Source organism: Rhinopithecus bieti, unplaced genomic scaffold (genome assembly GCF_001698545.2).
Source record: "Rhinopithecus bieti isolate Rb0 unplaced genomic scaffold, ASM169854v2 scaffold_20477, whole genome shotgun sequence".
Lineage (NCBI taxonomy): Eukaryota > Metazoa > Chordata > Mammalia > Primates > Cercopithecidae > Rhinopithecus > Rhinopithecus bieti.
In genome coordinates, this window is record NW_016810038.1 from 2,181,728 (window position 1) to 2,197,371 (window position 15,644).

The following is a 15,644-nucleotide window of genomic DNA, read 5'->3' on the forward strand; positions in this document are numbered from 1 at the left end:
GAGCTCAGAGCCCAGCCAAGGGCCCCAGACACCAGGCTAGTCTACCCTCCCTGGGAGGACACACGCCCAAGCTGGGGAGTGAGCAGGGCAAAGGGGAGGATCCCAGCCCCAGGCCTCCTGCCACGGAGGGGCTCAGTTGAGGAGGGAGCCGGCAAAACACTGAATTGACTTTTAGAAGTCTGAGCATCACAGGGGAAGGATATTCTGACCTCTGAATCCAAACAGTATTTATGACTCAGACCGAGTGGCTGTTCACTAGCTACAAATAAACAGAAAGGTCTAGCGCTACCTGGGCTCCACCAGAAGCAGGGGCTGCAGAGGGCTGTTGGAAAACAAAATGAAGCAGCTTTGAGGATCAGACCACAGGTCAGTGGCTGTGCTGGTGCAACACGCCAGGGGCACACCCACCGGGCAGATGCTGGTGCTGCTGACCACGGCCTTCCTCTGTGGCTGTGACTTGGCTTTCCTCACAGTGCATGCAGGAGGTGCTCAATAAATGCTCTTGAATGACTATACGGTCCCTGTCAATGTGGAGCTGGGCAGGGCCCCTCTAGTGAAGTCAGGTCGCTGGTAAAACGTCTCCCGCTTCCTCCCCTCTGCGCTTTCTCTTTCAGCCAGGGGCCCACAGCTCCAAGAATGGAGTCCAGCAGCACCATCCCCACTCCCCAGCTCCTGCCAATTTCTCTTCTCTCCCTCAGTCTCCCACATTATGATTCAACTGTGTACCACTGCTCTGCCCCAGAAGTCACAAGGTGCAGCTTTGACCCACAATGTGGCTGTGTTTGTGGGTAGGGCCTGTAAGGAGGTGACTAAGATAAAAGGAGGTCACAAAAGCGGGGCCCTGATCTAATGGAACTGGTGACCTTGTAGAGGAAACAGAGGCCAGAGCACTCATCCCCCACTCTCCCCAACCAGCACATAGGGGAACGGCCCTGTAAGGACACAGAGAGAGGCCTCACTGGAAATCGACTCTGCCAACACCTTGTTCTTGGACTTTCAGCCTCGAGAATGGTAAGAAAATAAACGTCTGTTGTTTCAGGCACCCACTCTGTGGTATCCTGTTATGGCAGCTGGAGCTGACTCTGACACTCCCTGCAGACCCCATTCCCTCCTGCCTGGGCCAGGCCTGGGCCTCCTCATGGCCCCTCCCTGTCTTTCCTCTGGAGCCCACCCTCTCACCCTCAGAAAGTCCTGGGGCTCTTTCCAAGGGCTGAATCATGACAGACAGCATCAGGTCTGTGCTCCAGAAAGATCAGTTCAGCTGCAGGAGATCCTGCACCACTTCCCACCAATGGCAGCAAGAGCAGCCAAGATTGAATGAGCCCATGCTGTATGCCAGGCCCAGACGTAGCCTTTGAATGCATTTTCCAAGTCATCTCCTGGCAGCCCTATGAGGTAGGTGCTAGGATTTAGTTTTCCTCTTTTGCAGATGACAGTGTCCCACAGTGTGGCCCAAGGCCACATAGCCAGGAGGTGAGTGACTTGGGACAACCCTCAGAGGCTTCACACTTTGGTGTCTTTTAAATTCCAGCTTTCTTTACAGGGTGAATAAAGGTCTCTCTCCCTGGCCAGTCCCTAGGTCTCACACTGGCCTCTGTAACAGCCATGCTACCCGTGCACCTCTCGCGTCTCACCTCCACACCCAGGCTCAAGCCGTCCCTATGTGGAAAGCCTTTACCTTGATTCCCAGGACTCCTCATTTTAAAGCTTTGGTTCTCCATCCTGGCAGCTCTTGAGAGTCACCTGGTGTTTGGGTCAGGGCTCTCCAGAGACAGAGAAGCAATAGGATAGACACTCACCACACACACACATACATATGCGTACATATATATGTATGCACATACACATTCTCTATATATATACACATATATATATGCATATGTGTATTAAGAAATTTATTTTAAGGAATTGACTCATGCGATTGTGGGGGCTGTGAAGTCCTAGATTTGGAGGGCAGGCCAGTGGCTGGAGTGGATGCCACAGTCTTGAGGCAAGATTTCCTCTTCTCTGGGAAACTCTGATTTGTTCTCAATCCTTTAACTGACTGGAGAGGGCCACTCAAAGCCCCTTAAAGTCACTAATTACAGGTGACAACCACATCTACAAAATACCTTCACAGCAACACGCAGACTAGCATTTCAATAACTGGGAGGAACAGCCCAGCCAGGCAGACACACAAGATTGACCTTCACCCTTGCAGAGCCTTCAAAATGCAGAGGCCCAGGCCCCAGGGGGACCGATGCAGTTCCTACCAATGCTTTTAACAGCACATGGCTGGCCCAGAACGGCTGCTTTCGGATGCACAAATCACAGAGTATTCTTTGCCTGTGTCTACCTGGTGCTCATCCCCTAATCTTGAAATCACCTCCTGGGGGTCCCGCCTCCCCCTTGCTGCAGGCACCTGCAGGCTGGGGCCCTGGCTTATATCATTGTGTCCACAGCACCCAGGGCAGTGCCTGGCACCTATGACGTGCTCACGCGTTGGACGAACAGTGGGCTACAGTCATGGTCTGTGGAGCTGGAAAGCCTTGAATTCAAAATGGGCAAGTTTCATCCCCTCTCTTTGCCTCGTTTTCCTCAACTGTTAACAACAACAACAAAAAATGGAGCACTAATAGCTGTCTCATCACCTTGTCAAGGGACCTAGGCAATAAAATGCATGAAAAGTGCTTATCAAGGTACTTGCTGGGAAGTAACAGCTCAAAAAAAAAAAAAAAAAGAGGGGGGCAGCCCTGTTTCCGCTGATTGTCACTGGGGCTGTGCATTCCCACTCTGAGAGCTCTGCTGCTTGGTGCTCAGCCAGAACCACCCAGGGCCTGACCTGCCTCCACAGCAAGATGCCCGCCAAGTCGCCCTGAGACCAGATTCTCCCAAGCATCCTGCATCCTGGCGAGCATCTCCAGCGCCACCTGGTGTCTGTGCAGGGAGTGGCTGGGTTTCCACAGCCTTTCAAATCTCTAGCCCCAACTTTCAAGAAAAGGCAGGGGTTGCCTGCTGTTCTGTGAAGTCACCACGGAGACGACTGAGGGCGGGGGAGTCCTCACTCGCTGCAGGTGGCTCTCCACTTTACAGAAGGATACACTGCACGAAGTCTTTCAAGTACATCCTCTCCACACTTAAAATGGCATTCAAATGACACGTTAGCATTCACTTTGTACAAGTATGTCTGCTGGGGAAAGGATCCTGGAGCCTGCAAAGAGGGCTTTCTTTACAGGTAGACAATACCAGGGACTGCCCGAGTGTCACTTCTCTCCGTGTAACGTTCTCCATGTCATCAAATCCCCGTGTCACCACATTCTTGGCGTCACACATTTGTCTTAGGATTTTGATATGGTTTGGCTGTGTCCCCACCCAAATCTCATCTTGAATTGTAGCTCCCATAATCCCCAAGTGTTGTGGGAGGGACCCAATGGGAGATAATTGAACCATGGAGGTGGTTTCCCCCATACTGCTCTCGTGGTAGTGAATAAGTCTCATGAGACCTGGTGGCTTTATGAGGGGAAACTCCTTTTGCTTGGTTATCATCCTCTCTTGCCTGCCACCATCTGAGACAGGCCTTTCACTTTCCACCATGATTGTGAGGCCTCCCCAGGCATGTGGAACTGTGAGCCCATTAAACCTCTTTTTCTCTCTGGGTGCAGTGGCTCATTCCTGTAATCTCAGCACTTTGAGAGGCCGAGGTGGGTGGATCACCTGAGGTCAGGAGTTCGAGACCAGCCTGGCCAACATGGTGAAACCCTGCCTCTACTAAAAATACAAAAATTAGCCAGGTGTGGTGGTGTGCACCTGTTTTTCCTGGCTACTTGGGAGGCTGAGGCGGGAGAATTGCTTGAACCCAGGAGGCAGAGGTTGCAGTGAGCCAAGATCGCGCCACAGCACTCCAGCCTGAGCAACAGAGCAAGGCTCAGTCTTGGGGCGGGGGAGAGGGACTGAAAAAAACCACCTCTTTTTCCTTATAAATTACCCAGTCTCAGGTATGTTTTTATCAGCAGTGTGAAAATGGACTAATATAGATTTCACCTCCCGACCCAGCCCTCTTTTGCATTGTTGAGTTTGTGGTGAACATCAGCTTTTAACATCAGTCATGAGCTACTATAGGGTTGGAGACTGTGTCTAGTTTCTCCTTAGAATCCTGAGGCCTAGACTGGGACATACAGTACTTGTTGAATACATAGCAAGGGTGTTTCTTAAGAAGCTTTAAAAAAAAATCTATAAAGCTGGGAAATCCCACACGTCTCTTTACTCCTGTACAGCCTAGCTGGCTGGAATTGACTCATGGGATTGTGGGGGCTAGGATTTACTTTCCACTCCTGCACCAGCACTAGAATCCCTGCTGTGCTTGCTGAAATGCACTTCCTAGCACCTCACTCCTAGGACACAGTGGGGCAGGCTGTGCTAGAACATATTAATATGTACATAGTCACTCTCCCGGGTCACCCTTTATTACTATCTTGCATGTATATTTTATAAAGTACACAGTATATTAGTATGGTACCTCTAATGTATAGTTTATAAATAAATAACGTACAAATATTGGATTTTTCTTGTGCTCCTGGGACACACCCTCAGAAAACCTTGGTGGCAGGGCTACCATGTGAGCGCCACGTGACCACACAGACCAGGCACTCCATAAGCCTTGTCTTATCCGCCCCCAGGACAACCTGACGAGAGGGTCAGTGACATCACCTGTGAGCTACCGGCAGGCAGTCAAGGCCCAGATGTGCCACCACGTGCCCAGGGTCCACCCAGTGGGCAGAGTGATCTGAGGCTGGGCACTGTGGGTTACCCAACCTGGTCTGGGACAGGTGACTCATAGCAGGTGCCATCGACAGGCCTTCTTGAGGCTTATTTCTCCTGACCAACCCAAAGGTCCCCCCAGCCTGTCCTGGCACGTGGACCCCAGCGATTCATTCTCCTTGCCCTTGTTCCTTGCTAAGCAGGCAAGTGAAACCACACCCAGTTACACAAACACATCAGCTGCACATCCGGATGGAGAACAGATGTACCTCTGCAGCAGCAGGGACATCAACACTCTGATGAGTTGGCCAAGGAATGAGGAATAGCACAAATCAGCTACGGAACATTGACAAACTGGGAGCCAAACTTTGCTTCATGCCTGTGAGGCGGTATTTCCGTGAGCGGTGGATGCCCAGTTCTTCCCTGTTCCTGCTCGCTTGTCAACCACAGTGATGATGACAGTGCTGATTACCATGGCAAGCAGAATGCTTACTGAGCACAACGAGACAAAGCCATACTTCGGTGACCACCCCTGTTTACCTTCAGAAGAACTTTGTTATCACCCCCACTTACAAGGGGTATAACTGAAGCACAGAGAGATTAAGAAACTTTTCCAACGTCACGAGCTAGAAAGAAACATGTTGAGGCAAGTGGGGTGGTCAAACCCTGCAGTGTCTCTCTATGCAGTAAGCCCAGAGATGGAGGCCCACCTGACTGCACAGACATTCCCAATGCCAGGGGCCAAATGTTTGTGTCCCTCAAAATTCCTATGTTGAAGCCTAACCCCGATGTGATGGTATTTGGGGGTTGGGTCTTGGAAGGTGACTAAGTCATTAGGTGGAACCCTCATCAATGGGATCGGTGCCCTTAGAAAAGGGGCCCCAGAGAGCTCTGTGGCCCCTTCTGCCATGTGAGGACACACAGAAGGCACCATCTATGAGAAAGTGGCGCCTCTCCAGACCCCACGTGTCAGAACCTTGATCTTGGACTTCCCTGTCTCTAGAACTTTGAGGAATGAATTTCTGTTGTTTATAAGACACCCAGTCTAGGGATTTTGTTATGACAGCTCAAAGGGACTAAGACTCCAGCATGGATGAAGTGGAGGGCCTGCTCCCTCCTTACATGGGCTCAGCTGAGAACAGTGGTGAGTCCCAGCCTGCAGCCTTGCTGTCATGAACACCTGGGAGAAGCTGTCTGGAGGAGGAGCAGCACAGGCAGCTGGGGGCTCTGGAGAAGTCAGCTTTCTTGCATCAGCAGGTTCTTCCCTTGCAGTCCTGATTCCCACAGCAGCCCCTCAGTCCCTCGCTCCCCCTCATCACATGTTCCTACTGGGCCCAGAGCCAGCACACTGTGACAAACCAGACAGGTGTGGTCATGACTCTTCGGTTCAGCACAGAGAAAAAACAAAACACAAACATCTTTTTCTTGACAGGTTTTAAAACTTAAATCTTGGGGCAGTGACAACACAAAGACTGTTTCTCATAAAATTCACTTTTGATGACTGGAGAATGTGCGCAAGGCCCTGCTCACCTACCACTGACCAGGCACACCCACGAAGGCACCCGCATGTAAGCCTGTGTGCGGGCACATGGGCATGTGGGCATGTTTGCAGGGGGTGTGCCTGCCTCTGACAGGGCCTCCACCATTTCCAAAAATTAAATCCTGATGCAGATGCATTCTCCATTCTAATAGAGAATTGAAGTGCACAAAATGATTGATAACAAAATTTTCTTTTCACATGGGGTAAGACAATGTCTGCCAAGGCTCCAGCAACAGGAGAAAGAGAGGGAGAGAGGGAGATGGAGAGGGAGAGAGAATAAATGGCTAAATAAATGAATAAAATAGTAGTTGTTGTGATTAATAATTGATTTATTTACTGCCTGGTGCTTTTCTGCTTCCACACCATGGAGATCTGAAAATAACGTAGCAGGCGAGACGGTGAGAATGGGGTTTGAACTCAACACACTGCAGACAGAAGCAAATAACAACCACTTTTCACCATTGTCTGCACCAGGCAAAGCAAAACACTCTTACAGGCCTTTCCTACTGTGAGTAATTTTCCCCCAAAAAAGCAACATTTATAGACTTTCTCTATGACCAATATTGAATTTTCCCACAGCATTTTATCTCAGAGATTTATCACTTCTGGAGCACTGGGGACACAGCTGAGAATGTGACAAAAGCAAAGCACTGCTTTCTGCACTTGATTTCAGGGCTTCAGGAACCCTAGACTGTGTATCCTGGGACCAGTACACAGAAGCCTCAATTTGCAAATGGCTGGAGGCTGTACCCCGGACATACCTGCCAGTCTGTGCAATGGGCCCAGCCCTCAACAAGGAGTTTCTCAGGGTCAGACAGGAACCCTGACCTTGGCCCACAAAAGGCCCATGGAGGAAAGGGGGCCTCACCCAGGGTTTGCAGATGACACCCCACGTAACACGTCATACAGTGCACCACAGCGTTGGGCCTGGGCCACGCTCACGACAGCAGTTTCCAGGATGAGTTTCTACAACGAGTGCTACCTTCCCCCATCTCAGACCCCAGCTCAAACTCCATGTTCACCTGTGGACACCAGGTTTCAAGCACAAATAACAAGAGGCTCAGGTCTGAGCCACGCCCTGGGAGAAACAGTACAGGGATGAGGGCTCCCTGGACCTGGCACCTGTTAGTACTTTACAGGCACTGACTCCTCTAATCCCCCATTGGCCCATTCTGGCTCATTCATTTAACTGATACTTATTTTGCACTTAGCACTCATGAGCTGTGCACACAGTAAGAACTACAGAGAAGAAGGCTTGGTCCCTCGGAGCCCACACGCTGGCAGAGAGGCTGCATGGGCAAAGCCAATGGTATTGGGGTCAGGGACACTGCCATAGGGAAAATAAGGTTGGGTGAGAAGAAGGGGCCATGTGTTGTCACACAGTGGCCAGGTGGCTTCCTGCACAGGGCGATGTTTTAAACACAGTGGAGCCATACACACCTCCAGGGGCAGCAAGAGTCTCAGGGGCTGTGGTTGGGGTGTGAGGACTATCAAGGAGGCCCATGGGCTGGGTCCAAGGGAGAGGTGAGCCGGGGGAGGGAGGCAGGCCACATGGGGGGGCTGCAGGCACTAGGGAGGATGTGGCATTCAATGCCTCAGGGAGCCACTGGAGGGATTTGAGCAAGAGGTGACATTATCCAACTTCCATGGGACCCCGGTCCTGTGGCCACCTGTGTGGAGAATGAACTGGAAATGGGGCAATGGTGGCACAGAGAGACTGCCTGGAGGCCAAGTCCAGGCAGGAGAGCACAGCGAACCATTGCCGGAGAAGAGGGGGTTGGCCGGACCCCAGAACTGCTCCAAGGGGAGCAGAGAAGACTTCAAGGTCATCTGGACATCAGCACAAAGCCAAAAGCTTCGCAGGAGGCTTAGATGTATTGACTGAAATGAGGGAGAGTCCCAGTCCGGGGCACAGATGGGACCCGAAATCTGGAGATGTAAGCTGTGCAATGCGCACCAGCCCCCACGTGGATGCACAGAGTCCACAGAGACACCCTAGAGCTCAGGGACCAGCCGTCAGCTGGAGGGACAAACCAGAGACTCATCAGGGTCACAGAGGTGTCTAAAGCCACACATCCAACAGGTGCTCACTGACTCTTAGAACCAGGTACCGTGGGATGATGGGCACACCACAGGGCACAGACAGATACCAGCACGATCCCCCACACAGACAAAACTAGACAGTCAACAATAACTGATGGGTAGCAGAGAGACAGAGAATAGAGAAGGACAAGAATTAGTGTGAATCTGCAACTGTGTCCCAGCCAGGAAGGAAGGTTCAGTGTTGTCATAGGAGCCAACAATGAGGGACTTTGATCTGACAGCAAGGAAATGGGGCAGGGACAGGGGAGGGACCTGCCCAGGGCCAAGTCCAAGTTTCACAGCACATTCTGTTGGAGGCCATGGACTGGCCCAGCCACAGAGATCCCGGGGATGGAGGGGGATTTGTGGGTCAAAGCCCAGAGCCTAGCTCTGGCTCAATGAGAAGAGGAACGAGTTAACCAAGAGGAGTGGAATCTGGGGTTTCAAAGGGGGTTCTCTAAAAGATGTGCCCAAGTCCAAATCCCCAGAACCTGTGAAAGTGACCTTATTTGGAAAGTGGATCTTTGCAGAAGTAATTAAGTTAATCTCTAGATGAGGAGATCATCCAGGATTATCCAGACGGGCCCTGCCTGCAATGACTACTATCCTTATACGAAGGGGAGAGGAAGGAGGGAGGAGGAGGCAGTCACATGCCCACGGAGGCAGGGCTGGGAGTTTCAGGCCAAGGAACGCAGGAACCACCAGAAACTGGAAGAGAGTGGCTCCTGCTTGGAGCACTCACAGGGAGCACAACCCTACCTACACTTTGATTTTGGATTTCTAGCTTCCAGAACTGCAAGAGAGAAAATTCTGTGGTCAGAAGCCACCCAGCAGGTGATAAGGTGTTACGAGAGCCACAAGAGGCCAACACAGCTGGCCATGACCAGGCCACTTTGACTGAGCAGGAGGCGTCCCTGTGCACAGCACTCAGAGGAGGAGGGCGCTGGGCAGGAGGGACAGACGCGGGAGCCAAGGGTGCTGCTAGATGTGCTTTGATGCCAGTTCCAGTGCAGAAACTCTGCGTCTCAACCGCGCTGCCACAAAGTGTTTTGAGGGCACATCCAGGCCAGGCCTGAGGCTCCCGAGAGGTGAAACGCAGATTCCCATCCTCTTCCATGTTTAAATAAAATGACTGCATTATACCTTTAATCCTTTAATGCCAGGCATGAGGACACTGCATCTGGATGGCCTAATGATGCCCTGAAGGAAAGTCAAGCTGCGAGACCCTTCTGGGCCAGGAGCTCTCCTCCCTAGAAGCTCTCCTCCCCATGTGGATGGTGAGGACAGGAAGAAATGCTCTCTGAGGTGCACCCAGCTTGAGCCAGGCCCTGTGCCAAGGGCTGATGTGGATTAATCCACTCATCCTCAGAGAGGGTCTAGCACAGAGCAGAAAGTTGGAGCTGGCAGCCTGGGTTTAAGTCTCAGCCTGGCACCAATAAGCTGCATGGCCATGGCCAGTTACATGGCCTCCCCATGCCTCAGTTTACATACTGTAAAATAAGGATTATGATGTCATCAGCCTCATGGGGCTCCCGTCTTGTCATAACCTTAGTAAGCTGCATGGCCATGGCCAGTTACATGGCCTCCCCGTGCCTCAGTTTACATACTGTAAAATAAGGATTATGAGGTCATCAGCCTCATGGGGATCCCGTCTTGTCATAACCTTAGACCAGCATTCCAGACATAAGAAGCACCCGGTAAAGGGCCCTGGCTGTTGACATTGTCAATGTCAAGAGGAAGCAGTTCCCATCTCCCTCTCACCAATGAAAGCATTGTGTCCTGGAGTGGATAAGGGCCTTATGGAAGGGCACCCCCAAACCAGGGGCACAGACTATGCCAGTGATTCTCAACTGGGGGTGATTCTGCTCCTCAGGGACATCTGGCCAAGTCTGGAGATGTTTTAGGTTGTCTCCACTGGGGGCATCCAGTGTGGAGAGGCCAGGGATGCTGCAGAATATCCTAGTCTGTCCAGGACAGCCCCCTGTCAAGCAGAGAATCGCCTGACCTCATGCCACCAGTGCTGAGGGACCCTGCTCCAGCCCTTGACCATCCCAATACCAGCTCTTCTCCGAAGTGCACCCACATAGCAGCCTTCTGCTGGAGGTTCACAGGTGTTTAAGGGCAAGGATTCCAGGGTCTAACGGGTTTGGGGAACACCACAGGCTCCAGCTTCTTCAGAGACATTGGTGCCCTCAGGCCAGTGACCAGTCCCAAGTTTCTGCCACAAAGACACTGGTCCCACGATGGAAGTCAGCCTCCTCCAAACACAGGGGTAACAGCACCCCCCCACCCTTTCATGTTTTGCAGTCGCATATTCAGAATTGCTTCCTTGGACCTGGTAGAAAGGCTCCGAAGCAACAGGAAGGGGGAGGCTATGGAGCCCTGGGCTGCCGGTCTGTCCACACATCACGGTACCAACTGCATGCCTTCAGTACCAGCCAGGGTCAGCACTGACGTCTGCTGCCCTTTCCCGCTCCCCATAGACACCCAGGAAGACATGGCCAGAGTTCTGCCCATGCCCACAACAGTCACCATGAAATGCTTCCAGGAAGAACAGCAATGAACACTTCCTGATTCTTCCCTTGCAGGCCAAACACCACGGCCACCCTGGACCCTCCTGGAAGTGACCAGAGGGCCCTGCACAGCCGGTACCAGCTGGGAGGGAAACCCCCTCAGCGCTTCCTCCTCCTAGCCTGAGCCTCCTTCTCCCTTCATCGCAGGGTGGTCTGCAGGCCTCTATTGTCCCGAGCCCCGGAATCCTAAAGGGTAGGATGGAGCAATTACTCTGACCTCGAGAACGCACCACGAGGACGAATACGGAGCTGGCTTCCCAGGACCCTGTGAGCACCTGCTCCCAAACAAGCATCCGCTGCCTGTCCCATTCACACCACTTCTGAGACGGCCATTTGGGATCAATAGAGCAATCTCTCTCCCTCCTCTCCCTCCGCTTCCATCCCATCTTGCTTTACTTGTTTTTGTGTTTTTGCTATAACTTCTAAACACCAAGCATCTGTACACCACCTGTATACTGTTCGCCACACCATCCTCAGGGGTGGCGTTCTCAAAGTCACTTGCTACACTACTTTCATGTTTTTGTTTTTTTTCCCACATATACATAAAAACTAATACACAACTCTCAAAACAATTGTGTCGGGGTATTTTCTAATTCCTTGCTCCAAGCCTGGCTGTGCACCCCCATCCCAGCTTGTTTCAGGAGAGGCTCATTTCCAGAGGACACAGCCTCCTCCTGTTTCTCCCCAGGTGCAGCCCCTCAACCTGTTCCTCCCCCAGGCATGAGCTCTGTCCCCAACCCCCTGGTGACACGAGACCTCTGGCCGAGATCCCCACACTTAATGGGCCATCCTTTCCTCACCAGAAATAATGGAGTCGTTCAGCGCCTCCTCATCCTGATACAAAAGCAAGTCGTCCTTGAGTTCAGAATTCATGATCAGGTTCTCCTTGTTCTCCTCAGATTCCTTAGCGGCAGTTCGCTTGTTCTCCAAGGCCCCGTCAAAGCTCCAAGCCTCCTCCCTCTCCTTGCCCCGCTCCACGCTGGACGTTCTCGACAGACGGACATCCACCCGCTTCTTTGGAGACCCTTTACTTTCCCTTCCTTGAAAACTAAACCAGAAAGATGGTTCAGGTTACAGGTTGCCCCCTTCACCCAGAAATCCAGCATGACTGACTTCGGAGCTTATAATTAATATCACAGAGGCAGCACCAAAATGCATGCAGCCTCTCGGCTTTTATCCTGGACACACCAGAAGGAGCATGAGGCTTTGAGTTCAAGGCAAATGGCTGTTTACAACATGCTGTTTTGAAAAGCTCAGAACATGCAAGTAATAAAACCTGCCAAAACATAGGGCAATCAATGTTCAGGGAGAGGACTTCACAAAAACTGAGAAGGACATTTTGTTAGTCTAATATTCCTCCAAACCATCCTGTCTCCCGTGACCTATTTTACCTCTAACAATTCACTATTTCTTACACAGATGTAGCCTCTAGTCTTTCACAGTCCATGAGACTCATGTGATCCAAAATAAGAGTCAGCTGCAGGCACAGCCTTACACTCTTGCCCAGTGAAAGCTACGAAACCTCAGCGTCCTGGGACAAAGTGGAACAGCCACTTCTCGCTAAGTCTTTCTCTCCTGCCAAGCTCCCACGCCACCCTGGGTCCTGAGGGGCTCACGCAGGGGACTTTGTGGCCAGGTTCCCACAGTGCACATTCACTGTGCACCCCTCCCAGAATGTGGGAACCAAGGTCAGCTATGTAATTTGCTGAGCGAGGTGCAAAATGAAAATGTGGGTTCCTTGTTCAGAAGTTATCAGGAATTTCAAGCTGGGGACTGTAGAACAGGAGACCCAGCCAGGGCCCTGGGCACAGCACGAGCTGCACAGCCTGAGGCTGGCCAGGTGGGGATTCTGGCGGCACGGGTCTCCCTCATGGGGCAGGGCCTCACCTGTCCTGGCGGTGCTTCGTGGCCAGCGCCCTGTGCAGCTCCTCAATGACGCGGCTTGGGGGAAGAGGCCGGTGGACCGTGGTGAGATGCGGAGACCCCGTGGGTGTGGAGAGCTGGCCCCGGAGCGGAGGGTCGGCACTCTTCATGCTGGAGGCTTGGAAAAGTGCAGTTTGGCCTGGGGTGTGGGAGGAAGCAGCAAGAACATTAGTCTTCAGGAGCTGGAACCAAGGGTCTTGCTGAGACTGGAGACCGTGAGCGGAGAGGACACTCCCCTGCACCTCCAGGAGGCAACCCCAGCTAATGCCAAGATGCTGGACCAGGATCCCTGCTCCCAAAGCTGGAGGCCAGGGTGCATCTCTGTCCAGTTCTGCTCCATCTGTAGGGCACACCCTGCCAGGGGCTGAGCCCTGCAGGCACCAGCACCGGCATCTTCCCTGCAGGGAGTCCGGCTTAGAAAAGCCTCCTTCCAACTTCTCTGCTATGAATTCAGCTTCCTGAAGCTGCTTCTTGTTCTTGGGAAACCTGGAAGAAACTGTGCAGCCACTCTTCAGCCTGGACGAACACCATAGTCTGCTCTGCCCTCGCCACAGCGTCTGTTGCAGCACCTTGGGCTTGCACTTCCAGCCCTCAGAACAGTAAGGAACACATTTCTGGGCTCCGACCCTCTCCCTGTAGCTCTGTCAGGAGCATCACCCCAGAAGGTGAATTGGATCACTCTCCCATTTTCCTTAGGACATGATTCGAACTCATGGTCCAGTCTCAAGGCCCCTGGGGGTGGCCCCACTCAGCTCCCCTGCTGCATCTCCACCTCACTCTCTTCCCTCCAGCATGTGAAGATCTCTCTCCTGTCTTTGAAGGCACCACACTCCCTCCAATCTGAGTCTTTGCATGGGCTGTTCTTTCTGCCTGAAATGCTTCCCGGCTCCTCTGCTAGAACATCATTTCCTTAGAGAGGCCTTGATCAGATCCCTGTCACCTGCCCGCTGGGACCTGAGCCTGCCCTGACACCTTTCCTCTTACTTGGAGTGAATCACATTGCCTGGTCTGTTTCTTGCTCCCAGGCAGGCCTGTGTCCACCTTCCTTCCTACAATTTCCCCAGGCCTGGCACTTAAAACACGTGCAATAAACACTTGTTTACATGAAATGACTTTGAAGATGATTCTAAACAGACTTGCTCAATCAAGTCTAAAACAGTGGGACACCCCCTCCTTCCTTCACCAACGGTCTCCTGCATGTGCTCCAGGACAGCAGGGGTGTCAGGTGCCCAGAAGAGCAGAGAGCCTGGGCTTTGTCTTCTGCAGATTTGGCCTCTGGTCTTGATCTGCCACTTCCCAATGGGCAAGACTCTGGGAAAGTCACTGAAGCTCTCAAAGGCTTAGCCTCCCTGCCTGTAAAATGAGGCCATCAGCTCCTTTTCAGGAGCCCAGCAGCCGGCACAGGCCCAGCAGTTCTTAGGTGTTCAGCACAAACTCTCATTCCAAAAGTATCCTGGCAGGACTGATACAAACACCAGCTCCCCTTAATCCCACCAGGAAAACAAGCAGATCTAAACTACCCCATTCCCTAAAAGCCAGAAACAAACTCTTTCAATATAATCCTAGGATGTGGCCAGCATCAATAAAAAGTAGTCCTCAAAACTCAGAAGGAAACTGTAAACCTCGTGAAGGATTTTAGTTATTTCACTTTCTCCACAAGCACCTGCTTGGCCAGACAAGGCCAGGCCACAGGGAAATGGCCCAAGCCCTGCCCTAGACTGGGAGCCAGACAGAGGCCAGGCAGACAGAGAGAGAGCAAATAATTGTAGAAGAGAGAAGGAGACAGAAGGAGAGGTAGAGAAAGGGGCTGGGAGAGAGGAAGGGGGAGGGGGGCAAGAGGGCACCACGCAGATGGGCTGAGAGTACTGGGCTGGTCTGGGGGAGGTGGTGGCTGGTTTGGGAGAGGGACGTCAGGCAAGGCTTCTCTGCAGAGGGGACCTTTGAGCTGAGACCTGAGAAATGACAAGGAGCCAGCCATGCAAGAAGTGGCCAGGCAGGGCAGGGGCTGCAGGGAGACCCATCCCAGCTTCTGCACACTGCGCTGTCCTCTCCCCACTGGCCTCAGCCTCCCCAGGCTGCTCTTGCTCAGGAGAGTGCCCCACTCCTGAGCACAGGCAGGTGACACTCAGCATCCCCCAGACCCTCTGTCTCTAACCATAACTGCCTCTACTCCTCACCCCAGCCCCATGAGGAAGGAATCACTAGCCCTGTTGTACAAATAGGGAAACTGAGGCAGCATGGTTTGCCTGCTTTCGCTCAGCTTGGTGGAGCTGGGATCCCACCCGGGTCTCTGCCCCACTGTCAATCCCAGATGTGACAACCAGCACTGACCCCACAGCCCCCATAGAGCTTTGCCTGGCTCGCCCCACCCAGCCTGTGCAGGGGACCCCTTGTCACTCCCATTTCACAGATGAGGAAGCTGAGGTTCAGAAGCCACCTCAGGGGCAGGCCACCAGGAGAAGGCGGGAGCTGAGATAAGCACATCGCACCCAGCTCCACTTACACTTGGCAGAGGCTGTGGGACTCCCATCCCTCAGAGTTGAGTGTCACCAACTGGAGTAGGTGACAGCACGGGTAAAGGAGAGGGGTAAAGGAGAGGTCAAAGGGAGAGGGGTAAACGCATCTCTAGGGACCAGGCAGGTGAAACCCGGGAATGCAAGGGACCTCCTACAATTTCTCCATGAGGGGAGGGTGGGGACCACAGCACACGGAGAGAACCCGCCCACCTTAATGGGCCTGTGGTGACTCAGAGGGTGATCAGAGATGAACACTTTTCAAGAAAGTCCAGG

The 15,644-nt window shown here is 52.6% G+C and overlaps 1 protein-coding gene across 7 annotated transcripts in view; it reads right to left on the reverse strand.

Moving 5' to 3' along the window:
• The window catches only part of PHACTR3 (phosphatase and actin regulator 3), a 288,306-nt gene that overhangs the window by 62,476 nt on the left and 210,186 nt on the right, over nucleotides 1-15,644 (reverse strand). For all 7 annotated transcript variants that reach the window (XM_017891227.1, XM_017891225.1, XM_017891223.1 and 4 more), the window contains 2 exons: nucleotides 12,820-12,994; nucleotides 11,733-11,980 (listed from right to left, as the gene is read on the reverse strand). In XM_017891227.1, the coding sequence (XP_017746716.1) occupies nucleotides 11,733-11,980; nucleotides 12,820-12,994 (423 nt within the window). The remainder of the gene's footprint in view (nucleotides 1-11,732; nucleotides 11,981-12,819; nucleotides 12,995-15,644) is intronic.